Below are 25599 nucleotides of genomic sequence, written 5' to 3'. Positions count from 1 at the left end.
GTCAAAGCCAGACATATATTATTAAATTAGTCCATATATATATATATAAAATTCTAGGAAATGCAAAGTAATCTAGTGACAGAAAACAAGATCCTTGTTTGCCTGGGAGTGGGAGAGGGGAGAGGGATTATCAAGGCAATGGGGAAACTTGGTTTCACAGATGCAAACACGTTGGAACTTGTCAGATTTCACACCACGTGTAGTTTATTACAGAAAATGTTTAATCAATTGCTCTGATAGTGAGCACAGCCGTGAGAGAGACAAATATGTCAGCCCTGAGAGTTCCTGGAAGCCCTCCTACCAAAGCCATAGTGAAATGTTTGTGGAAGCACTTTAGGAAGTCACATCCCGCCATCTACTGCAGTCTCCCAACTCCCTAGTCATCAGCGTCTCTCTACAATTATGACGCCTGGTCCTTTTAGGGACAGGGACATCTACCTACTGAAGAATACGCTTTGGGGATGTTGCCAGGCCCCAGGGGTCAAGTTCTGCCAAGGAGGGAAATGTGAAACATGGATTTGTTGTTCCTGGGAACAAGGAACCCAACTCAACAACCTCTGGTGTTGTCTCAGCAAATGCCCCCCGCTCAAGGTCTCACAGATGACCTTGCATACGGGTCACAAGGTCAGGCCTCAGAGATGGGCATCTCCCCTAGGCGGCCCTGAGCAGCGATGCCAGTTGGGCTGAAACCAGAACGAGAGCTGCCCACGGCACTGAGCCGACTCGCTGGGCGTCTCACAGAAGCTCTCCAACCCTCGTGCGGGCAGAGCCCATGCTGTCCTCCGCCGGCCAGTGAACAGAACCCTCAGGATCAAAGGTGACTTTAAAACTAAGGCATGTGTTGCAAAACCAGAACATCGGGGCAGGCCATTCCCAAGTCAGGTGACCTGGAGGCTGGACACACCCACGAGGAGTGCCACCCGAGACCAGCGAAGTCCATGAGAACTGGAAACGCCCCTGCAAGGGGCCAGCCAAACAACACTCGCATCCTCCCTCCTGGCTGAAACTGGGTCATGTCCACACCTAAACCCGCTGGGGCAGGGGGAGCAGGAAGGAGTGAGGATCAATGGGCCCAGGATACTGAGGATCCCCTGTTGGAAAGGGGAGCACAGGTCTGCTTAGCAGAACATGTTGGCCGATGTTCGCTCAACTTGGGGCCCTGCCTTGCAGACTCTGGCAGTGACAGGGGTGCTGGGCAGGCGATGACGCACCACATTGCTCCAGAAAGCTTCCCGTGGAGGGACCCTCAGAGGAATCTTCCTGGGGTGGGTGTTCACAGGGATGGGGGCCAACTTCCGGCTGATGGCTACTCCAAGGCGGCTCGCAGAGCTTCTCTCTGGCGTCAGTCACTCATGACCACGACAGGCACACTCCCCGCTACCCTATGGCCTTTCTCCAACGTGGACTTTCCAATGTCGGATGAGGGAGGCCCTCTGCCTGAAGGCCTTCCCACACTCACTGCACTTATACGGCCTCTCTCCGGTGTGGATTCTATGGTGCTGAATGAGCACGTGCTTGTGGCTAAAGGCTTTCCCACACTCGCTGCACACATAGGGCTTCTCCCCATTGTGGACCCTCTGGTGCGCAATGAGGTCGGAGCTTTGGGTAAAGAATTTCCCACACTCGATGCACTCGTAAGGCCGGGCCCCGGTGTGAACGCTCCAGTGTTTGATGAGTCTGTATCTGTGACCAAAGTATTTCCCACATTCGCTGCACTCGTATGGCCTTTCTCCAGTGTGGACGCTCTCGTGCTGAACAAGCGTGGATTTGTGGCTGTAGGCTTTCCCACACTCCCGGCATTTGTAAGGCCTCGCTCCAGTGTGAACTCGTTGGTGTACAATAAGGTTGGAGCTGTGGTTAAAAACTTTCCCACAGATGCCACACTCGTAGGGCATTTCTCCAGTGTGGATTCGCTGGTGCTGGGCAAGTATGGGTTTGCGGCTGAAGGTTTTCCCACATTCACTGCACTCGTACGGCCTCTCTCCAGTGTGGACTCTCTGGTGCTGGACGAGCGAGTCTTTGCGGCTGAAGGCTTTCCCACATTCGCTGCACTCGTAATGCCTTTGTCCACTGGGCAAGGCCTCCGCACACTTGCCATCACCGTGTGGCTTCCACTCACCGTGGGGGGCGTGGTGCTGGGAGCTGCCTGAGCGAGCTGAGAAGCCCTCATGGGCCTCCCCAGGCGCAAAGGGTACTGCCAGGGGCTGGACAGGGCAACTGCTCACAAGAAAGGCCTGGCCCTCGTCTCTCCTGAAGGGCTTCTCTCCACTACCCTGTGTCTGGTGGTGAAGGTTCCCACTGAACCAGAACTGTTTCCCACACCGTTTCTGCCCAGAGCGTGTTTCTTGGTGCTCAGCCAAGTGCGAAATGTCTTTCAAGACCAGGCCACCTGCCTCGCAGGGGTAGGCTTGCTGGGTGGAAGGGCCTGCTTTGAGAGTCCTGACCTGTGACACTCCTTCTGCAGAAACCCTTTGCTTACAAGGTATCTCCTCATCCTCCATTCTGGGCCAAGAACCTGAAAGCAGACAAATGCTGATGACGTTCAAGTGGACACTGGTGGGCAGGGGCAGTCTCGTTACAAACGTGTGTCTCACAGAACTAAGAGCCAGGTCACAGCTCAGGTTGAGCAAGGTCATAGCTCAGGTTGATAAAGGGCTGCCATGCAGCAGTTGGCATCTTCAGGTCATAGACGGGACCCTAGCTGTTGTGGCTCAGTGGATAGAGCGTCGGCCTGCGGACTGAAAAGTCCGATTCAATTCTGGTCAGGGCACATGCCCAGTTGCGGGCTCAATCCCCAGTAGGGGGCGTGCAGGAGGCAGCCGATCACTGAGTCTCTCTCATCATTGATGTTTCTATCTTGCTCTCCCCTTTCCCTTCCTCTCTGAAATCAATAAAAAAATTTTAACAAAAAATTAAAGGTCACAGACGGGAAGAGGCCTTCACTGGGGGCGGGAACACACGTGGGGCAGAGCCCAGGAAAGCCAGGGTCTCCGATGAGGTCCTCCTCACAAGCAGCTTTCAGCAAGGCCTTGGCTGCTGGGGACAGGGGAGAGGTGTGGACAAGTTTGCCCCTGAAGAGGTACGACTGAATCGCTGGTATTTAAGGACTCTCTTGGGGTCTGTGGAGATCGGACGCGTTAAGTTCAGGCAAACGTTGGCGAGCACTGCAGAGGGAGCAGCGGAGAGAAGCAGGTGAGATGTGGAGGCAGAGGTTGGGGACAGACAGAGCACAAAACGCCAGTGTTATAAATGAGAAGTAAAGACAAAAAGAAATGCGGTGCTGAAACAGCTGTGGGCACCGAGAGGGTGGGGACTGCCTGGGGCCCAGCCTGCATGACACCCCAGGTCCACTCACCAGGGCCACACCCACTCTGAGCGTCTCTGGTCCTGGCTGGACTCACGTGCGCCCAGTCTGACACCCGGGGTTCGCTGCCCAGCTCCAGGGGGGCTGCCCCACGGGACATGGAAGATGGACATCCTAAGGAACAGACAGGACAGGTCACTGGGCGGCACTGGCCGGCGTGACCCACCATTCAGAGAAGAGAACCGATTATTATCAAAATAACCTCGACCCGGCCAGTGTACTCAGTGGTTGCTCATCGACCTAGGAACCAGGAGGTCACGGGTTCGATTCCCGGTCCAGGGCACATGCCCGGGTTGCAGGCTCCATCCCCAACCAGTAGGGGGCATGCGGGAAGCAGCCGGCCCGTGATTCTCTCTCCTCATAGATGTTTCTCTCCCTCTCCCTTCCTCTCTGAGATCAATAAAAATATATATTTAAAAAATAATAAAAAATATAAATAAATAAAAATAACCTCGAAGTGGGGTCTCACAGGGAATAGCCCAGTGGCCCCAGCAAGCAGGAACCAACCAGACTGGTGCCTGCATTTCCTGTCACAGGCTCCACCAGGAATGTCAGCTACAGGAAGGAGGGGGAGCCTGGGGCACAGGGTGCCGTGGTTTGGGACAAAGGCACCCAGTCAGGGCAAGGACAAGAGGCATCTGACCTACTGCGTGCCTGTGAGACCCCTCCCTCCTATGCCATCCTTCAGGGCGGCAGGCCTTGGGGCTGCTCAGGAGTCCGAAGTGGCCTTGCACACAGCTCATGCCGGGCACCTCCGGCACCGACTCCAGGGAACGGGGGAGGGAGGTAGTACCCATGGCTGCGACACAGGAGGGGCCGGGATCCCCCTGGAAAACAGGAGGGGCAGAGCCCAGCCCAGGACCCTGCGGTGGGTGTGAGGGGCTCACCCAGCGAGGCCAGAAGGGCGAAGTTCTCCAGCGTCACGTCGCGGTACAGGCGCCTCTGAGCCTCGTCCAGGAGCCCCCACTCCTCCCGGGAGAAGTACACGAACACGTCCTCCATGTTCACCTGCGCCTGCCAGGGGGGAGAGCGGGCCCATGGGCAGCCTCTCCCCCAGGGGCACTCCCTCAGGCCCCCCCATTCCTTCCTAATCCTCAGCCCAGAGGAAGTACCAGGACTGGGCCCCACAGGGCCTGCTCTCGCCTGCCCCTTTGTCACTGTGCCCGCCCACAGCGAGGTGGGCAGGAAGGCACCTTCTAAGCGCCCCTACGCCCCCCCCTGCCCACACCCACCACAGCCCACACCCACCACGGCAGCCAGTTCTCCCAAGGCTGCTAGGACTGGTGCACCGGACAGCCCAGGCTGAGCTCACCTTTCTCCCCGAAGCCCCAGGTACCAGGCCCCAGGGCCACCAGTACACACGCCTTTCCACGTGCACACCATCCTCTTAGGGCGACTGACACCTGGCCCCTCACCCAGGCATCGGCCTCACCCGCCCCTTCCTGCTCGCTGACTGCACTGCCACTGCCTCCTCCACCCTGAACCCCCCCCAGCACCCCCACCCGGGCCCAGGAGCCTTGTTCTCTGGGAGATCTCAGACCCTTCATGTGCTCACAGGTGAGCTGACATCCACAGGGAGTTACTTCTATCACGGACTTGCCCATCACCAGTGGGGGAGCACCTACCCTCACAGCTGGTAAGACCCCAAACCTGGGGTTAGTGCTCACGCTCTCTCTCTCACATCAGAGAATCTGGCCCGATTGCATCCACACAGCCGACCTGTGACCCATCCATTATTGCCTCTCACCCAGGATATGAAAGCAGCCTCCTCGCTGGGCTGCACTGTAACCCACCGGTCCTCACCCCACAGTCTGTTCTCCACTCGGCACCCAGAGCGAGCCTGGTAAACCCGCGTCAGATCACCTCTCTCCTCGGCCCTGCACCTGCCATGGCTACACCACCCTCAGGGCAGAGGCCTAGCCCTGGCCGGCGTGGCTCAGTGGATAGAGCATAGGCCTGCGGACTGAAGGGTCCCAGGTTCAATTCTGGTCAAGGGCACGTGCCCAGGTGTGGGCTCAATCCCAGGTGGGGGGCGTGCAGAAGGCAGCCAATCAATGACTGTCATCATTGATGCTTCTGTCTCTCTCTCCCTCTGCCTTCCTCTCTAAAATTAAAAAAATAAATAAAAGTTAAAAAATAAAAACAACAGCCAAAGCCGGTTTGGCTCAGCGGATAGAGCGTCGGCCTGTAGACTGAAGGGTCCTGGGTTCGATTCCGGTCAAGGGCATGTACCTGGGTTGCAGGCACTTCCCCGGTGGGGGATGTGCAGGAGGCAGCTGATCGATGTTTCTCTCTCATCGATGTTTCTAACTCTCTATCCCTCTCCCTTCCTCTCTGTAAAAAATCAATAAAATATATTTAAAAAAAATAATAGTAACAACAGAGGCCTAACTCCCACCCACCTGCTTTTGATGCCTGATCTTTAGGGACTTGAGAACTCCCACCCTATCTCTCCTCCAAGTACTTGCACCTTCCACCCCTAATTCCAATGGCGGCCAGGGACGGGAGCCCTTCCGTTCGACCCCAGGCTGGGACCCGGGACCCTGGGCTGGGCCTTTCTCCAGGGTCCGCAGCCTCGAGAACTGTGGGCGTGCACGTGGCCTCTGACACCACAATCCTGGAGACCAGGGGGGAAGGGAGGGGACCAGGGAGCGTGGCATCACCCCTCACCTGCAGGTCCATGATCACTTCCGAGCTCGTGGGAACCTGTGGGGAGAGGGAGATGGTGAGCGACCAGCAGCCAGGAAGGGGCCTCAAGGGCTCATGCCTGTCCCCTCGGCCTGCCCTGCCTTGTCCTGTCCCCCCCACCGAGACCCAGGGCTGCTGCCTGCCTTCTGTGCTCGGGCCTCAGAGCCGCCCAAGGCTGTGACCTCGGACCAGGTCTCCCTCCTGCTGCGCCTCACTGTCCTCATCACCCCCCAATTCTGCATGCTAAGTCTGTGCTCCCCTGAGCAGCCTGTGGGATTCTTATAAAACCCTCCAATCGCAGGACCCGCGTGGCTCAGTGGCTGAGCTTCGACTTATGGACCAGGAGCTCAGGGTTTAATTTCCAACTAGGGCACATGCCCGGGGTGGGGGCTCGATCCCAGTGTGGGGCGTGCAGGAGGCATCCTGCCCACATCACTGATGTTTCTCTCTCCCCCTCCCTCTCTGAAGTCAATCTATCTATATATATAAAACCCTAATATGCAAATAAACCAGTCGAACAACAGGTCGCTGTGACCTGCGCTGGCCACCAGGGGGCGCATGGAGAACATGGCTGCGTCGGCTGTGGCGGATGGTGGAGCCGGTGAGCGGGGCGCCAGACCAAGCCAGGGCGCTGGTTGCTGGCTGCCTTCATGGAGGCGGGCCTCTGGTGGTGACTGAAAATTCCTTGCTTCCGGGAGCCGTGGTCCGGCCCAGTGCTTGCACCCCCTGCCGGCACCCGGATCCCCCTGAGGGCTTCCCCACCTTCCCCTGCTCCTGAGGGGAGACGGGGGCGGGTGCCTCTCGCACCCGCTGCTGGCTCTACCCAATCGCTTCACACTGTCAGCGCGAGGGGTCAGTGTGTGGGGGTGGCAGACCCGCCCTGGTGCCCCCCACAGCCTCTGGCCCACAGTCCCCTTCAAGGTGCACGAATTCGTGCACTGGGCCCCTAATCACATACATTTTTTTATTGATTTTTTACAGAGAGAAACATCGATCGGCAGCCTTCTGCACACTCCCTATTGGGTACATGCCCTTGACCGGAATCGAACCCGGGACCCTTCAGTCCACAGGCCGATGCTCTATCCACTGAGCCACACCGGTTAGGGCCCTAGTAACATATTTTTTAAAAAAACACCCAAGTCGTGCCCTCCGCTGGGAACCTCCCATGGCTCCCATCCCCTCAGATGACAGCGGAGCTGACACTGCAGACGTCACCCCTCCTCACACTGCGACCCCGCGGGCACCCCGCCCAGGCTCCCCGGGCCTCTGCACCCGCGGGCCCTCCCCGCTCGTCACGCCACGTCCCCTCAAACTTCCGGTCAGACACGGCCCCTCCCTCCCCCACGAGCGCCCCCACGCCCTCATCGAGGCCTGAGGATTCAGGGGCGGAGGTCGGGGAGGAGCCGGGGGCGCAGCACCCACCTGCGCGGGCTCCACCTGGGCGGCCTCCGCCTTCGGCACCTGAGGGCCGGGGAGGCGGGGGACGAGGGCGAGGAGCCGGGCTCCGTTCGGGCAAGAACCGCCTCCGCGCCCGTCACTGCAACTCTGACAGGGCGTCCGGCAGAATGAGGAGGTGGGCTCATCCGAAAGCAAAATGTCCGCCCAAGGAGGCAGCCGGAAGTCCCGCCCAGAAGCCTTCCCCACGCACGGAGACGACCCTTTCCTGGGTCTTCATTGGCCCTACACCGCCGAGGCTTCTGGGTAATGTAGTTCCGACAAGCACCAACCGTGGAGACGTGTGTCGGGCGCCACCTCCTGGGCAAAGGTAGAATCACAGCGTTAGCAGCGCCTGTAAAGGGAGGACTAGGCGAGGCTTCCCCCTCCTTCCCTCTCTGAAATCAATAACAATATATTTTTAAAAAGAAAAGGAAGCCCTAACCGGTGTGGCTCAGTGGATAGAGCATCGGCCTGCGGACTGACAGGTCCCAGGTTCGATTCCAGTCAAGGGCATGTACCTTGGTTGTGGGCACATCCCCAGTAGGGGGTGTGCAGGAGGCAGCTGATCGATGTTTCTGACTCTCTATCCCTCTCCCTTCCTCTTTGTAAAAAAAACCAATAAAGTATATTTAAAAAAAGAAAAAGGAAAGTGAAGCATGGTAATGATCTCTCCTTAGGGAAAACTGCTTTTTTAGAATTCTCTGCTGTTTTGAAATTCTCTATCATTTTAATTAATTTATTTTTTATTTCTTTACACCAAGCAGCCTACAGGGCTGCTACTTCTCTCTATTATTTTTAGACTGTAAAATAACTTTGTTTTTTAGCTTGAATAATAGAAGAGATAAACTTAATTGTCTGGCCTTGCAAGCTAGCCATTGATGAGGCCCAGATATCAGGATTTTAAAAAGATTCCCAGGTGATTCTAATGTGCAGCCAAGGTTGAGAACCACTGATCTAAAGGGACTAATACGCTGATACTGATAATAATCCCCATACTCTCATGCCAAGTGTTTGTATCCAAGGTTATCGGTGTCTGTATAGATATGACAGGCATTTGCTAGATATGATATGTACTCAAGGTTACACGCTGTCTACAAAAACAACTTCCACAAAGAACTAAAAGGATATAAAAAGGAAATTCTCCCTGCTGTGTGTTGGTTCAGAATCTGACAGCGGTAATCTGCTCTGAACCTGCCCGCAATAAAGGTGACTCCTAATTGGCTGATGAAGGCGTCTTGTCCAGCTCGCTGATTAGTGATACGACAAAAGGAAGGACTGGGGCCCCAGCTGTGCAGGGACATGGAAATCCAGGTCCATCAGTAAGAACAGGCTCTGGCCCTGGCTGGTGTGGCTAAGTGGATAGAGGACTGAAGGGTCCCAGGTTCGATTCCAGTCAAGGGCATATGCCTGGGTTGCAGGCTCGGTCCCCAGTAGGGGGCGTGCAGGAGGCAGCCGATCAGTGATTCTCTCTCATCATTGATGTTTCTATCTCTCTCTCCCTCTCCTTTCCTCTCTGAAATCAATAACAAATATAATTAAAAAAAAAAAAAAAAAAAAAAAAAAAAGAACAGGCAGAATCCTGGACCCTGATTTCTCTTCTACCCCTATCCCTGGAGCTCTACTCCCTTAACGGTTAGCGCCTCACCTAGGGAACTACATTTCCCAGAAAGCACTGCGCTTCGCGGCGCAGATGCTCGGCCAATGACAACGGTCCTTTCCTCGAAGGCCGACGTTCTGGGGGCGGGACTTCCGGCGTGGCCTCAGGGGCGTTGTCCCGGGGCGGTTCTGAGGGGCCGGGTCAGTCTCTTCAGTCTCCGCGTGGCTGGTTTGGGGGCGGGGCGACGGGGGGGCGGGGCGAGACGAGGCTGAGGCTGCCGCCCTGGGTGACCCCCGTTCCGCGTCGGGGGACCGGGGCGACCAGGTTCTCCACCTCCGCCCCGCCCCGTCCCGGTCCCGGTCCCGGTCGGCGCACAGAGTCCGATGGCGGCGGCCGCGCTGAGGCGCCGGGCGGAGGTGAGTGCGTCCCGGGCCTCCCCGCCGCCCCGTGAGCGCCCCCCACAGGCTCAGGGGTCAGTGCCCGGGACCAGGAGTTCGGGTGGGGACTGGGCGCACGGGTGGCCATGGAACGGGGAGGAATGGCCCATCTGGGCTGGATTTTCAGAACCGGCCGGGCCGCCTCGGCCGGTGTGGCTCAGTGGGTAGAGCGTCGGCCCGCGGGCTGAAGGGTCCCGGGTTCGGGGCGTGCAGGAGGCAGCCGATGCATGATTCTCTCTCATTGATGTTTCTCTCTCTCTCCCTCTCCCTTCCTCTCTGAAATCAATAAAAATATATATTAAAAAACAAACAGCTGAAACCGGTGTGGCTCAGTGGATAGAGCGTCGGCCTGCGGACTGAAAGGTCCCGGGTTCGATTCCGGTCAAGGGCATGTACCTGGGTTCCGGGCACATCCCCAGTAGGAGATGTGCAGGAGGCAGCTGATCGATGTTTCTCTCTCATCGATGTTTCTAACTCTCTATCTCTCTCCCTTCCTCTCTGTAAAAAATCAATAAAATATATTTAAAAAAATAATAATAAAAATAAAAAACAAACAAAACAAAAAAGACAGGCTTGCCGGGCTGCTGCTGTTGCTCAGGTGGCTGAGTGCCGCCCCAGGTGCCCCGAGGTCGCGGGTGGGTTTGGTTCCGGGGTCGGGGCGCATGCCCGGTCATGGGCTCAGTGCCCAGTAGGGGGCGTGGAGGAGGCGTGGTTCTTGCTCTTCAATCTCTCTCTCTCAAAAAAAGAACAAATCAATTGAAAAATAAAAACAACTGGACGGGTTTTGGTGCCGCATCAGATGCGCTGTGGCCGGCGGTGTGACCCAGGCAGCGGCCCCCCTGGGCGGGCGCCGTCTTTGTTCCCATTTTACAGGTGACAACACTGAGGCACGGGAGGGCCACGCAGCCGCTGAGAGGCCCCGAGTGGGGGCGGGGGGGGGGTGGATGCGCCCCGGGGCTGACACTGTTGCCTGCAAAGGTGCTTGCAGACCAGGCAGAGGTCAGGGAGGGGGTCCTGCTCCTCGTCCGTCCGTCCGTCCGTCTGTCCTTCCGTCCGTCCTTCCACCGGAGATCTCTGGCAGGTGCCGCCCAGGGCCAGGGCTTTGAGTCCTGACCAGGGAGCGTCTGGATTGGGCCCCACGTCTGGCAGCCGGTGGCACCATGTGTTCTACCCGCAGCGTCAGGAGGTGCAGGCAGCGAGGCCGTGGTCGGCACTGGGCCTGGTGGAGGCGGCGGGAAGCAGCGATTGGACCTGGAACCGGGCCTGAAGCTGGGCCTCGGCCGATGGTGGTGGGAGCCAGGGACAGTTGAGGGGAGGGCAGTGTGATGGGACCCAGACTTAACAAGCTTTTTAAAAACATATATATATTTTTTTAATATATTTTATTGATTTTTTTACAGAGAGGAAGGGAGAGAGATAGAGAGATAGAAACATCGATGAGAGAGAAACATCCATCAGCTGCCTCCTGTACACCCCCCACTGGGGATGTGCCTGCAACCCAGGTACATACCCTTGACCGGAATCGAACCCGGGACCCTCCAGTCCGTAGGCTGTCGCTCTAGCCACTGAGCCACACCGGCTAGGGCTTGACAAGCTTTTTGGTGGCAGCGCAGGGAGCGGACTGTGGGGGGTGCAGGGAGGCCACGGAGGAGGCCACTGCAATGGTCCCCGCGAGTGTCTGTGTGGCCGAACCCGCGGTGGGGTGGAGGTTGAAGACGGTGGAGTCTGTGTATGCATTTTAAGTAGATCTGAGCAAACTTCCTTTTTTCTTTTTTAATTTATTGATTTGTGAGGGGGGGGGGGGGGAGGAGAGAAACATCGATTTGTTGTTCCACTTATTTTTTTTTTAAATATCTTTTTATTGGTTTCAGAGAGGAAGGAAACCCAGGCATGTGCCCTTGGCCGGAATCGAACCCGGGACCCTTCGGTCTGCAGGTCGACACTATCCACTGAGCAACACGTGCCAGGGCGGCTGTAAGAGAAATTTCTTTTTTTTTTCTTTTTAAGATGATTGTAGAGAGAGAGGAAAAGAGACAGAGAGAGAGAGAGAGAGAGAGAGAGAGGGAGGGAAACACCCACTTGCCGTCCCCCTCCCTCAGGCACGCATTGGTTGGTTCTTGTCTGTGCCCTGACTGGGGATTGAACCCACAACTTGGCCTGTCGGGACCACGCTCTAACCACTGAGCAGCCTGGCCAGGTGCACGAGTGGGTTTCCGTGGGAATAGTAGGAGCCAGGTTTTGTCCGTATTGAACGGAGATGTCCCGGAGACTCCTGAGGGGATTTCAAGTTGGGGGTTCAGGTGAAGGGTTCCGATGGAGACACCCACGCTGCCCATGGTGGACGGACCGCGATGGAGCTGTGCGTCAGAGTCTGCAGCAGCAGCTTCAGTCCTGGTGGCCGTGCCGTTAGGTCACGAGGGCCCTGCGGGGCCAAGGCTGGGTCTCCTGCTGGACACCCCTCTGGGGGTGGGGGGCGCTCATAAAGACACGTGAGGCCGAGTAGGGGCCGTGGGGGGAGGGGTTGCGGGAGTGAGGAGGGGAGTGGACAAGAGATGGATGTGCCCTGGCCGGTGTGGCTCAGTGGATAGAGCGTCGGCCTGTGGACTGAAGGGCCCCAGGTTCCATTCCGGTCAAGGGCACGTCCTTGGTTGCAGGCTCCCCTCCCCCCCTCCTCCCTCTCCCCCCGTCGGGTTGGGTGCAGGAGGCAACCAATGGATGTGCTCCTCTCACAGGGATGTCTCTCTGTCTTCCCTCTGTCTCCCACTCTCCCTAAAATCAATGGAAAATATCTGCAGGTGAGGATTAACAAAGAGAAGAGAGAGGATGTGGAGTGCGGCAGTGAGGGGGCAGGGAAGGTGTGGCTCACAGGCTCTGAGCTTCGTGGGTTTCGCTCAGATCCAGGGGGGCCTCTGGGAGAGTCGGGGGTGTGATGTGAGGCACGTGGGCCTGGGCGTCATTAGCGGCAGGAAGCTGAGCCTTTGAGGGGACACTTGGCAACGGAGACTCAGTGAGGGCTGAGGGTGTCTGAAACCCGCGTGTGGTCCCAGGTGGCCGAGGAGAGAGGGAGGGTCCGGGTCGGGCAGGGAGGCCTGGGCAGATGGGATTCCTTTTTTTAAAAAAAAAATATATTTTTGACCCCAGCTGGCTTGGCTCAGTGGATAGAGCGTTGGCCTGCGGACTGAAGGGTCCCGGGTTCGATTCCAGGCAAGGGCACATGCCTGGTTTGCGGGCTCATCCCCAGTAGGGGGCATGCAGGAGGCAGCCGATCGATGATTCTCTCTCATCATTGAAGTTTCTCTCTCTCTCCCCTCTCCTTTCCTCTCTGAAATCAATAAAGAAATATATTTTAAAAGAATATATATATTTTTGTTCACTTCAGAGAGGAAGGGAGAGGGAGAGAGAGAGAGAAACATCAGTGATGAGAGAATCATTGATTGGCTGCCTCCTGCACACCCCCCACTGGGGATGGAGCCCGCAACCCGGGCATGCGCCCTTGACCAGGGATTGAACCCGGGACCCTTCAGTCTGCAGGCCGACACTCTATCCACTGAGCCACACTGGCCAGGGCAGGATGGGATTCTGATCACATGTGCCAAGTCCCCCGGATGCCATGTGCACACGGGCGTGTGGTGAAGCTGGGAGATGCATGTGGTGTGTGTTGGGGGGCGGGGGGTGGCAGTGAGGGGTTGGGGACGTGAAGGGAGGTGCGGGAAGGAGTGATGCACGTGTTCGAGGGAATGTAAACCGATGGCCTCAGGCCCTGGTACTGGGGGCCAATGGACCCCGATTTGATGGTGGCCCTGGCCGGTGGCTCAGTGGTCAGAGCTCCGGCCTGCATGCTGAAGGGTCCCCGGCACTCAATTCCCTCACATGGATGGTTTTTTCCTCTCGCCCTGTCCCCTCCCCTCTCTCCCCACCCTGACAGGGCCGTGTGACCCTCGAGGACGTGGCTGTCCGCTTCTCCCGGGAGGAGTGGCGGCTCCTGGATGAGGCTCAGCGGCGTCTGTGCCGCGACGTGATGCTGGAGAACGCGGCGCTGATGGCCTCCCTGGGTGAGCTTCCCCCGCCTTCCCCGCCCAAGGGTGTTGTGTGAGCGCCCAGCCCGTGCCTGCCTTGTGTGCACTGCCACCCTGCTTCCCCGAGCTGCCCTAAGCCTTGTGGGCAGGGGTTTGGGGACGAGGACTCCCGCAGTCAGCCTGGTGGCTCGCACCCTTGGCCTCTCCCTGGCCTGGTGACACGCTGACGGTCCATGCGGTTCTGTCCCCAGGCTCTGGCCTCTTCCTGTGTCTGACATGGGATCTGCCTGTGGGTGGAATTGAGGCACCAACACAGTCACAGCCTGAGGGGTCGTCGGCCACTGGGTGGGCTGCTCTGACCCCACTGTCTTGTCTCTCCCGTAGGCCTTGCATCTGGCGGGACCCATAAGCTCCCCCAGTTGGCGCAGCTGGGGGAGCCCCTTCTGCCTGCCGGTGGCCTCAGGACTGCGGCCGGACCAGCGGGTACGGAGGGAGGGGCGTGGCTCAGGGGGGCTCACAGGGCCACAGTCCTTCCCGGGGCCTGGCGGTTTGGTGCCAAGACAAGGGGCCAGGCCTGCTTTCCTCCTCGCTTTCCCAGTTGCCCACTGGGGAGGGAGCCCGCAACCCGGGTGTGTGCCCTGACCAGGGATCCACCGAACCATGACCTCCTGGTTCATGGGTCGGTGCTCAACCACTGAGCCACGCCAGCCGGGCAGTTGGTTCCATTTTTCTGGGTCTGAACACCCTTCTGGGCTGTGTTCCTGGGTGACCAGCAGCTTCCGGCTCTCAGGAGCCGGTCCTTGTGTCCTGGCTGCTCCTGAGGCCCCATTGGCCTGGGAGCTGGTCAGGCCCTTCCCACATGGTCTCCCGCCCTCATCCGCCCGCAGCCCCAGGACTCAGCTTGGCTGGGTGTGTGGGGTGCAGGTTTGTGAGGTGCTGCCCTTCTCCCCAAGGCCCGCGTCTCTTCCTCAGCACGTCTCTGCCCCTTCCCCCCCAGGCCCGCATCTCTGCGTCATCACGTCTCTGCTTTCAGGCTGTGGGTGCGGAGCAGAGGCTGAGGAGAGTGTTCCTGCAGGAGGAGTGCCCAGAGCGAACCGTCGCCGGCACCAGAAGCTGCGCTGTGGAGAGAAGCCCTTAGGAGGAGAAGAGGGGGCGCGGGGCCAGAAGGACTTTCCAGCCGGCACTGGTCTCAGAGAGCAGGGGACGCACAGTACAGGGGCGCCACGCGGGGCCGCCCAGCATCACCCCCAAAGAAGGCAATACAAGTGCAGCGAGTGTGGGAAAGCCTGTGGTCAGAAATACTTACTGCTGGAGCACCGGAGGCTGCACACCAGGGAAAAGCCGTACCAGTGCAGCGAGTGTGGGCGGTCATTTAGCCATAAGTCCAACCTTTTCGTGCACCAAATAGTTCACACGGGTGAAAGGCCTTACGGCTGTAGCGAATGCGGAAAATCCTTCAGCCGCAAGGCCGACCTGGTTCAACACCGGAGAGTTCACACCGGAGAGAAGCCCTTTGCATGCAGTGAGTGTGGGAAAGCCTTCCGGCATCACTCCACGCTCATCCAGCACCCCAGGGTCCACACTGGGGGGAGGCCTTTTGAGTGCAGCGAATGTGGGAAATCCTTTAGCTTCAGCTCGGGCCTCATGAAACACCAGAGGGTTCACACTGGAGAAAGGCCTTATGAGTGCACTGAATGTGGGAAATTCTATAGCCACAAGGCCAGCCTCACTACTCACTGGCAAGTTCACACTGGAGAAAGGCCTTATGAGTGCAGGGACTGTGGGAGGTTTTCTGGCCAAAGCTGTAGCCTCATGCAGCACCGCAAAGTTCACACTGGAGAAAAGCCTTTTCAGTGCAAGGACTGTGGCCGACTCTTCAGTGAGAATTCCAGCCTGGTCAAGCACCAGAGGGTGCACACCAGAGCCAGGCCTTACGAGTGCGGGGACTGTGGGAAAAGCTTTCGCTACAGCTCCAGCCTGGTTAAACATCGGAGGGCTCACCCCGGAGAGACGCCGTAGGAGTGCGGTGATTGTGGGAAATCCTTTCGCCAGCGTTTCAGCCCCGTTCAGCACCAGAAAGTCCACAGAGGAGACGGGTCTTGAATGTAGCTCATGTGGACAAGCCTTTAACCAAAGGTCTGTCTGGTCCGAAGGGAAGCTCCACACCCAGGAAGGCCTGTGGACACAGTGACCACGCAGAGGTTCAGCCAAAGCTTCGCTAACCTCGTTCAACACCGGGCGTTCAGACGGAGAGGGGGCTTAGGAGTCAGGGCAGGTGCTGCGCCGGTCACCCCAACCCAGTGTTCCCACCGGGGGCGCACGCCCCACAGGGGGGCAGTGTGATTTTTAAGGAGGGCAACGAGAATTGAATTATTTTTTTTTGGTTTTTTTAAAAAATATATTTTATTGATTTTTTAGAGAGAGGAAGGGAGAGGGATAGAGAGTTAGAAACATCGATGAGAGAGAAACATCGATCAGCTGCCTCCTGCACACTCCCCACTGGGGATGTGCCCACAACCCAGGTACATGCCCTTGACCAGAATCGAACCCTGGACCTTTCAGTCCGCAGGCCGACGCTCTATCCACTGAGCCAAACCGGTTTCGGCAAAAGAATTGAATCATTAACAGTGTATTTTTTGCATTTCTTATGGTTCTAGGGGCCTCATCTACAGTATATACATATATATCATGACATATTTATGCATTTCAGTTCTCTCTTACATGTTTTCAAACTTTATTTGCTATTTTTTTCCAGCACTTCATCTTATTATTTTTAACAATTTCTTCGCGATTTCTTCCTCAGGACTTCGGCTGTGCTTCCGTTCTTTTATTTTCCTCTTTCGTGGATGCCATGTTCTCTGGAAGCTTGCTTAGACCAAGTTCATAGCCCTTCAGGCTTCCTCCATGTGAACAGGAGTTCATTTTTGAATAGTAAGAGTTATATGTTGCGGGGGAGGGGCATCAGGATTTAGGATGATTAGAGATAATCATTGCTCGGCTGCCTCCTGCAGGCCCCCCGCTGGGGATCAAGCCCACAACCCGGGCACGTGCCCTTGACCAGAATCAAACCTGGAACCCTTCAGTCCACAGGCTGACGCTCCACTGAGTAAAACTAGCCAGGGCTCTTCATTAATGTTTCTAGCTCTCCTCCCTTGCTCTCTGAAATTAATAAATTTTTTTTAAAAAGAAGCGACTGCCCTAACCGGTTTGGCACAGTGGATAGAGCTTGGCCTGCGGACTGAAGGGTCCCAGGTTTGATTCCGGTCAAGGGCATGTACTTTGGTTGTGGGCACATCCCCAGTAGGGGGTGTGCAGGTGTGTAGGAGGCAGCTGATCGATGTTTCCCTCTCATCGATGAGTCTCTCTATCCCTCTCTCTTCCTCTCTGTAAAAAATCAGTAAAATGTATTTTTAAAAAATCAATAAAATATATATATATTTTTAGAAAGCAATTGATATATGCAATTAAGTGGAACAATAAATTGATGCTTCGCTCTTTCTCCCTTCCCCTCTCTCTCTAAAAATCAATCAGTAAAAGAGATGGTAGAGAGTTGGGGCCAGGGCTGCCTTAGCTGAAACTAAAGCCTGGACAGGTCCCTCTGAGAGGTCCCCTGAGGCACAGGGAGGGTGCAGAGGCCGCCCCGCAAAGACCTGGGGAGGGGGCAAAGGGAAAGGCTGCAGAAGGGGCAGGAGTCTGGCAAGTTCCAGACCGGCTGGTGGGTGCCCTGAGCGAGGGAAGGGGAGCCCTGCAGGCCGCTGTGGGTGGCTCGTGTGGATTGTAAGAGTGATGGGAGCCCCTGACGGGGCGACCCAGGCATTCCTGGAGCCGTTTTCCCAGGATCTTTGGCAAGCCCAGGCCGCTCTAGTTGTGGCACAGAGCAGCAATGGCTCTGAGCTGGAAACAGCCTCAAGAAGCAACTAACTGGCCTGGCCAGTGCGGCTCAGTGGTTGAGTGTTAGCCTGAACCAGGAGGTCGTGGTTCGATTCCAGGTCAAGGAACAGGCCTGGGTTGTGGGCTCCATCCCCAGTGGGGGGCATGTAGGAGGCAGCTGACCCATGGTTCTCTCTCCCTCTCCCTCCTGAAATCAGTAAAAATAATATAAATAATGCAAATATCCAATAGCATTTCTCAAAAAAAAAAAAAAAAAGCAACTAAATGAATGGACGACGTCAGAAGCCCCAAACATTCCAAAGACAAGAAAGTAGAGGGAGCCTGCGGAGATTACAGCCACTTTATTTACTTAAATATATGTTTATTGATTTCCCAGAAGGACGGGGGAGAGAGAAACATCAGTGATGAGAGGGAACCACCCATGGGCTGCCTCCTGCACGCCCCCCGACCGGGGATCGAGCCCCCAACCAGGGCAGGTGCCCTGACCACATGCCAGGTAAGGGAACCTTGACTTCCTGGTTCATAGGTGGATGCTCAACCCCTGAGCCAGCCCTGGGGGCTGGGCTCCCCTTTCGGATGAAACGGATGAAACGGAGCCTCCTGAACAGGAAAGCGGATTCGCTCACAGTCGGTGGGAAGCCGGTTGGACGGCACTGTGAACCCAAAGGTAAACCCCAGGGCCTCCTCCCGCCTCCGCGCGCGCCCAGCCTCTCTGTCTCCGTGGGAACTGGACACGGGGGCGCACCCGTCACCCACGTGTCCTTTCCTGTTTCCTCACTGCAGAACACGGGCTCAGGGCTGCAAGGGCCTTGCTCAAGGTCACAGCCAAGGTCAGCGCAGCCAGGCGCAGGGAGGTTCCCGAGGGTCGGGTCGCCCGCGGGTGTCTCCCTCCCACGCGGCATCCCCTTGGGGGGCAGAAACAGGACCGGCCCCACGGCATCCAGGCCTGGACAGCGATCGGGAGCCCAGAGTGACCCCATACCCCCTCCCCACCCCACCCCAGCGCGGGAGGGGCCTGGGGCCCCATCCACTCACCTGCGCCTGCGCCATGGGGACTGCGCGTGGGCACCGGGGCCTCGCGGGCTCTGCCAACCGCCCCCCGGGCCCCACGCGGGCGCAGCCAACCGTCGCCGGGGCCCCACGAAGGCGCAGGCGGGCGCCTCGCTGTCCTCGCCGCAGCCACAAGGGCCAGTGAGGCCCCTGCCCTTGGCCGCCTGGGCCCCGAGCCCCGCCTCTGGGTAAGGAGTTCTCTCCCTCCAACCCCTCCAGGAGCTGAGGGCCCGGAGGCGGGAGGGAGCGGGGCGGGGCTCACAGGGGCTGCGGGGCGGCTCTGGGCTTCCCCAAGGGGCAGCCGGGGTCCCCCGTGTGTTCTCTGCCGCTTGTCCCCTCAGAAGCTGCTCAGGCCGCAAGCACGGCCGGTGTGAGTCATGAAAACCGTGTTTTTCTGCTGCTGAGCAGCACCCCAAAGGGGCCGTGCGCACCCCACCCAGAGGGCCAGCAGCCCGTGTGGTCAGGCTGCCCCCACACAGGCTCCCTCTTGGGCCCTCCCTCCCCGGGGCTTAGTGACATTCCAGGGCACCAATGAGATGCCCTCATGCCCGTGCTTGTCTGCTCCCCCAGCTCCCAATCCTGGCATTTCTAGGATCTCTCTCTCTCTCTCTCTCTCTCTCTCTCTCTCTTCCTCCTCCTCCTCCTCCTCCTCCTCCTCCTCCTCCTCCTGCTTGGCTGAACCCCATTCTGGGCAGTCATCCCATCTGTCACCCCCCCCCTGCAGTGGGTGTGGAGTTCTGATCAGAGGCCCCCAAAAGCCCCCTTGCCCCTTCCTCCAGGTGAGGTCACCCCAGGAGGAGGCAGTCGATGAACCTGGGAGAGGGCTCCCACCAGACACCGGGTCTGCGGACACCTTGACCCTGGACGACCAGCCCCCAGAACTAGGAGGTAAATTTCCGTTGTTCCTATGCTACCCAGGCTAGGATTTGTTCTTTTCCTTTTAGGATACTTCTTTAAAAAATTGATTTTTTACAGAGAGGAAGGGAGAGGGATAGAGAGTCAAAAACATTGATGGGAGAGAAACATCGATCAGCTGCCTCCTGCACGCCCCCTACTGGGGATGTGCCCGCAACCAAGGTACATGCCCTGGACCGCAATCGAACCCGGGACCCTTCAGTCCACAAGCCAACGCTCTATCCACTGAGCCAAACCGGTTCTCAACCAGTGGGTCGCGACCCCTTTAGGGGTTGAACGACCCTTTCACAGGGGTTGCCTAAGACCATCGGAAAACACACATATAATTACATATTGTTTTTGTGATTAATCACTATGTTTTAAATGTGTTCAATTTTGTAACAATGAAATTGGGGGTCACCACAGCATGAGGAACTGTATTAAAGGGTCGAGGCATTAGGAAGGTTGAGAACCACTGGGTTAGGGCAATGCACACTAAGTTTTTGTTAAAGAAAGTAAACTCTGGCCCTGACCGGTGTTGCTCAGTGGATAGGTCCCAGGTTCGATTCCGGTCAAGGGCATGTACCTGGGTTGCGGGCACATTCCCAGTAGGAGGTGTGCAGAAGGCAGCTGATTGATGTTTCTCTCTCATCAATGTTTCTAACTCTCTATCCCTCTTCCTTCCTCTCTGTAAAAAAATCAATAAAATATATATTTTTAAAAAAAGTAACTCCGGGACTCCTGTAGGCCCAGGAAGGACAAGGCGAGGTTATGAAAGGACACAAGGTAAATCGTGAATATGTTAACTGTGACTATGATTGTGTTTTGGGCTGGCATATCTGACATTTTTCAAATGATACACCTTAAATATCTATAGGCTATTGCATGTCAGTTATGCCTTTGTAAAGTCGCTAAAAAGTAGTTCAACAGCCCTGGCCGGTTTGGCTCAGTGGATGGAGCGTCGGCCTGGGGACTGAAGGGTCCCGGGTTCGATTCTGGTCAAGGGCATGTGCCTTGGTTGCGGGCACATCCCCAGTGGGGGGCGTGCAGGAGGCAGCTGATGGATGTTTCTCTCTCATTGATGTTTGTAACTATCTCTCTCCCTTCCTCTCTGTAAAAAATAAATAAAATATATTTTTTAAAAAAAGTAGTTCAACATAAAAAGCTTTGGCTCTCCCACAGGCTTTGGAAAGCAGAAGTGTGAACAACCCAATGCGGACCCCACTCCTTTTCCTTATTCCCGGAGACGGGTGGCCCCGACTCCGTTTCGGAAACAAGGCGAGCAACGGATCTGTGACGACAGCAACACGGGCTGGTCGCAGAGCCACAGCCCAGCCAGCGGACGCCATTCTCTGTCCCGCCTGTAAGCAACGGACTTGAAACCCAGAATGACAGCGGGAACTCACAAAACCTTTATTTTTTTTTAAAATTTATTTATTGTTAATCCTCACCCAAGGGTATTTTTCCACTGATCTTTTTTTTTAAAAAAATATATTTCTTTATTGATTTCAGAGAGGAAGGGAGAAGGAGAGAGATAGAAACATCAATGATGAGAGAGAATCATTGATTGGCTGCCTCCTGCACACCCCACACTGGGGATCGAGCCCGCAACCCAGGCATGTGCCCTTGGCCGGAATTGAACCTGGGACCCTTCAGTCCGCAGGCCAATGCTCTATCCACTGAGCCAAGCCGGCTGGGGCTCCACTGATCTTTTTAGAGAGAGTGGGAGAGAGAGGGACAGAGAGAGAAACATTGATGTGGGAGAGACACATCGATTGGTTGCCTCCTGCACATACCCCCTCCTGCACGTGCCCTGACAGGCCCAGGGAGGAGCTTTTAGTCAACTACATGCCCTTGACCGGAATCGAACCCGGGACCCCTTGGTCCACAAGCCAACACTCTACACTGAGCCACACTGGCCAGGGCTCCAACCCCTTTTGATGATTTGCTCTGACAGCGACGTCAGCTGCGGGATACGCCCTCTGGGGCTGCTGGGGCGGCTCACGGCCTCGGGAGATTTCTGGGTGCAGGTTCCAAAGAGGCACCTCCATCCGGTTTGCAGCGGCTCCTCTCTGCCTGTCCGTTGCACCCAGGGTTTCAGTCCCCATGACGGTTGCCATTGGCTCCCCTGGCCTGAGGAGTGGCACCCGCCCGCTTGCACAGTTCTGATCATCAGGACACGTGGCTCTTCTTTTTTTTCCTATTTATTAATTTTTCTTCCACGTGGCTCCTTGTAGAACCTGGTGAAAAGTTTCCCCTCCACAGCGCTGAACATTATGTGGGACCCCCCCCCCGGCTGCCCCCCAAAGACAACGGAGCTGCCAGAGCGAGGGAGCCCTCCTCAGGGTGACTGACGTCTGGTCTCCAAAGACATGCAGGCCACACATCAGGGACACGGAGCACTGCCCTGGGCCCAGGTCTCGGGCAGCAATGCAGGTTCTGCAGCATCGGGAACAAAGATACCGTCATGACCAGCTGTGGTGCCACCTGGCCCTGGGAATGCCAGGGGGACACTTTGTAAAGTATATGATTGTCTAACCGACAGGTGATGCACCTGAAAGGAACACAAAGCAACATTCGATGGACTTGCTCTTCCACCTCCTGGCCGCCCGCTGTGGATGGTGTTTCAGCCCCCGGAGGAGGGGGGGCGGGGGCAGCAGGAACTGGAACCTGCTGTGGGCACCCTCAGGCCCCGGTGCCCCACCTGCCGCCTGGAGATGGAGCCTCAGAGGGGGGGCAGGCGCCCGGGGCGGCTGAGCTTCCTGTGCAGCGGGAGCGTGTGGCCGACCGAGTGTAGCTACATGTGACATGTAGCTCGTCCTTTGGGGTAAGGGAAGTCGCTGTAAGAGTTCTGGGTTGGCTGCGGCCACATCATCAAAATCAGTCTCGTTGTCCCTTCGTGGCACCTTCTCCTGTGCCTTCCACTGAAACACAGGCTCCCTCCACCCCCGCCTCACACTGGCTCCTTGGACAGGCTGTCTTTGCTGGGCCCGCGCAGGCGCAGGGCGCTGGGAAAAACTCACCCCACGGCAAGAACCCCCAAGTCTGCTGATGCCGGGAATTCTGGAAAAGACTTTTTTTTTTTTTTTAATGAAGACGAAAGAGCCGTCCTGCCCTTCATACAAACCAAGCCCCATTCTGTTTTCCGCCCGCCCCACGCGGTGCACGGCACCCCACGATTAGAGGTGGACTCGACCTTGAAACCTCTGCTGTTGGACAGAACAGTCTGGTCACCAGCTGGTGACTTGGAGTCTGGGAGACTGACAGTTTCCGAGATGGAGGCCGCCTTTCCCGCTTGCCTCCAGCAGACCCTGTGCATGGCCCCACGCGGGTCAGCTCCACGCCCCGTCGGAAAGGGAGCTCAGCGCGAGGGCGCAGGCTGCTCGCAACCTCCTCCAGGAAGCGGCACCAGCACGCGCACCCGTCTGGCCTCAGGGACATGGCCCTTCGGACGAAACACTGTGCCAGGCGGTGGGGGCATGACAGCTCCTGCCGGGGAGCCGGGCGGGACGGAGCCGGCCAGGGCCCCCGGGCCTGATGGGGTCTGCAGCTCGCGTGAGCCCACACCCGCCTGGAACTCGGCGGGCGGGCGGGGGGGAGGGGGGGGAAGCTCAACCTTCTGGACGCTTGGAAGGAGGGACTCAGCTTCAGGCACGTGGCCACCAGGCATCGTGACTGTGAGCAAGGAGATGCGCATTTCCTCCGGGTCTACGGCTTCTCTCAAGTGTGGGCCTTCTGGTGTGAACATCAGAGGTTGGCGTGGGGATGGAGGCGGGGGCGCTGGCGAAGGATTCCTCCCGTTGGCTGCATTCGCGGGGCCTCTCTCCAGTGTGTACTGTCTGGAGTTGAATAAGGACAGGCTGGCCTGATGGGTTTCCCACATCGGCCCCGCTCATGGGCCCGGGCCGGTGTGAGTGCTGCCCAGCTGAGTGAGGCTGGGCTCCCACCAAAGGGCTTGCCCACCACCGCGCTCTCGGCCTCTCTCCAGTGTGAACTCCGACGTTTAGCGACGCTGCTGCTCGCGGCCTTTCTCTAGTGTGAACTCTGACATTTAGGGAAGCTGCTGCTTGCGGCCTCTCTCCAGTGTGAACTCCAACGTTTAGCGACGCTGCTGCTCGCGGCCTCTCTCCAGTGTGAACTCTGACGTTTAGTGAGGCTGCTGCTGGCGGCCTCTCTCCAGTGTGAACTCTGACGTTTAGCGACGCTGCTGCTCGTGGCCTCTCTAGTGTGAACTCCGACATTTAGCCACGCTGCTGCTCGTGGCCTCTCTCCAGTGTGAACTCTGACGTTTAGCGACGCTGCTGCTCGCGGCCTCTCTCTAGTGTGAACTCCGACATTTAGCGGTGCTGCTGCTCGCGGCCTCTCTCCAGTGTGAACTCTGACGTTTAGTGAGGCTGCTGTTCTGCTGGGGGCTCCCTGCGCTGCCCGCACTGGAGGCCCCGTCTCCCGCCCGTGACTCCTCTGTGCTCGGTGAGGCTGTAGCTTCAGAAGCTTCCCGCGCTCGCACACGCGCCGGGCCTTTCTCCGGGGACTTGTGCTGCGCCATCGAGTCTGCATTTGGACCCAGAGCTTTTCGCACACATTCAGGGAACTCGTGCGGCCTCTCTCCAGTGTGACCTCTGGAGCTGAACAAGTGAGTACTTGACGGCAGGAGTCTTTCCCTCCCGGCTAGCATTTGGGTGCTATTGTCACGGAATTTTCCTGGCGACCCTACGATACGCAGGAGCACCAGGACAAAGCCATTTATTTTCAGGTGTCGCACGTGTCCCGGTCAGTGACTCAGGGCAGACGGCTTCTCTCCAAACCCTGAGCCAACCAATACGGAGGAAGCTTTCCCTTTATATCCTTTGCTCTCTCTGTCCCCCAGATATGGGATGGGACCTCCGAACCTTTCGCGGGCTTTGCAGAAAGCCCCGTGTGTTGGGGTGGGGGCCGGGAGACCATACCTAGAGGCCTGGCCTGGCGCCAGCGCTGAAAACCCCTCTGGGGGTTGTGTATTGTTCATGGTTTATGCGGGGGGGGGGGGGGGGAGGGCGTCGGCTAGGAGAGCAGGGAGAGAGGGGGTTTTATTGACTTTTGCTGGCTGCGGGCGCTCTGCTGACGGAAGGGTCTGGTCCGACCTTGGTTCCTCCCATGCCAGGTGTCTTCTGGTTATTTGAGCTATGCCGTGCTCAAGGCTGCAAGCTTTCTGCAAGACTCTACTAAGCCAGTGGTCGGCAAACTGCGGCTTTCAAGCCACACGCGGTTCTTTGGCCCCTTGAGTGTGGCTCTTCCACAAAATACCACGTGCGGGCGCGCACCTACAGTGCGATTGAAACTTCACGGCCCATGCGCAGAAGTCGGTTTTCGGAAAGGAGATAGACGAAACAAGCCTACAAGACGAGTGTGGATGGGAGAGTTGGAAGGGGTGGACCTCAGCGAATGTACCTCAGTCAGATTGAGGACATTTTTAGCAAAGGCCAGCTTTAGATAAAGGCCCTAATTTAGTTAATAACAGTGTACCTACCTATATAGTTTAAGTTTAAAAGATTTGGCTCTCAAAAGAAATTTCAGTCATTGTACTGTTGATATTTTGCTCTGTTGACTAATGAGTTTGCCGACCACTGTGCTAAGCACAATGAGTCTTTCTCTGCCCCCTTTTATTGTCTTTGACCCTTTCAATACATAGAAAACCTCATTGTCCAGGATCTGGATCTTGGAGTACTTAGGTACACAGGACTTGCAGGACCAAGGAAGGGGCCGTGACTAGACCAGGGGTGGGCAACCCCTGGCACACGTGCCAAACGCCAGTAACTTTTGCTGGCACATGAAACCCTCTCTTATAATCTTCCATTTACAATTTTTTTCTTAATATCGACTTTATTTTTCAGTGTAGGTGCATCTTAAATAATTTTACATAACAAGTTATCTTAAAGACCATAGACATGGATTGAGGAGAGAGGGGAAGAGCAATTTCTATGCCTCTGCCTTAACTCTCCCTGCCTTCCTAGATCTGACCAGTGTTTGGTTTCATCCACATACGCGTGTGAACCTTTGTTCTCAGTGATGAATTTTGTTAAGTCTCGTAACAGGAGTAGCCTGACGGATGAAAGCAGTAGCTCGTGCATATCTCTGAAGGTCACGAAATATAAACCTGATGTAAAATCTCTGTCATCAGTGATGCAGCAGCAAAAGTCCCACTGATAATGTCAAAGAGTCATAATGTTTTCTGTCGGACTATCAGTG

General features: G+C 56.7%; 3 protein-coding genes across 3 annotated transcripts in view; 2 read left to right on the top strand and 1 right to left on the bottom strand.

The window, feature by feature from the left end:
- Positions 1–25599, top strand: part of LOC132216461 (zinc finger protein 792-like) — a 64555-nt gene that overhangs the window by 10686 nt on the left and 28270 nt on the right. The gene's annotated exons all lie outside the window — the stretch shown is intronic.
- LOC132217226 (zinc finger protein 772-like) lies at positions 2–8491 on the bottom strand. Its single transcript, XM_059667309.1, has 6 exons — positions 8486–8491; positions 7475–7687; positions 6035–6070; positions 4252–4378; positions 3356–3478; positions 2–2515 (listed from the first exon to the last, which is right to left on the bottom strand). The coding sequence occupies exons 1-6, from the start codon at positions 8489–8491 to the stop codon at positions 1383–1385; spliced, it is 1638 nt and encodes a 545-aa protein (XP_059523292.1). The 3' UTR covers positions 2–1382.
- LOC132216472 (zinc finger protein 773-like) lies at positions 9275–15897 on the top strand. Its single transcript, XM_059665685.1, has 4 exons — positions 9275–9502; positions 13449–13575; positions 13924–14022; positions 14573–15897. Exons 1-4 carry the CDS (start codon positions 9470–9472, stop codon positions 15556–15558), a joined length of 1245 nt encoding a protein of 414 aa, XP_059521668.1. The 5' UTR covers positions 9275–9469; the 3' UTR covers positions 15559–15897.

This window comes from Myotis daubentonii, chromosome 15 (assembly GCF_963259705.1).
Source record: "Myotis daubentonii chromosome 15, mMyoDau2.1, whole genome shotgun sequence".
Taxonomy (NCBI): Eukaryota; Metazoa; Chordata; class Mammalia; order Chiroptera; family Vespertilionidae; genus Myotis; species Myotis daubentonii.
This window is presented reverse-complemented; position numbering and strand designations above follow the sequence as displayed.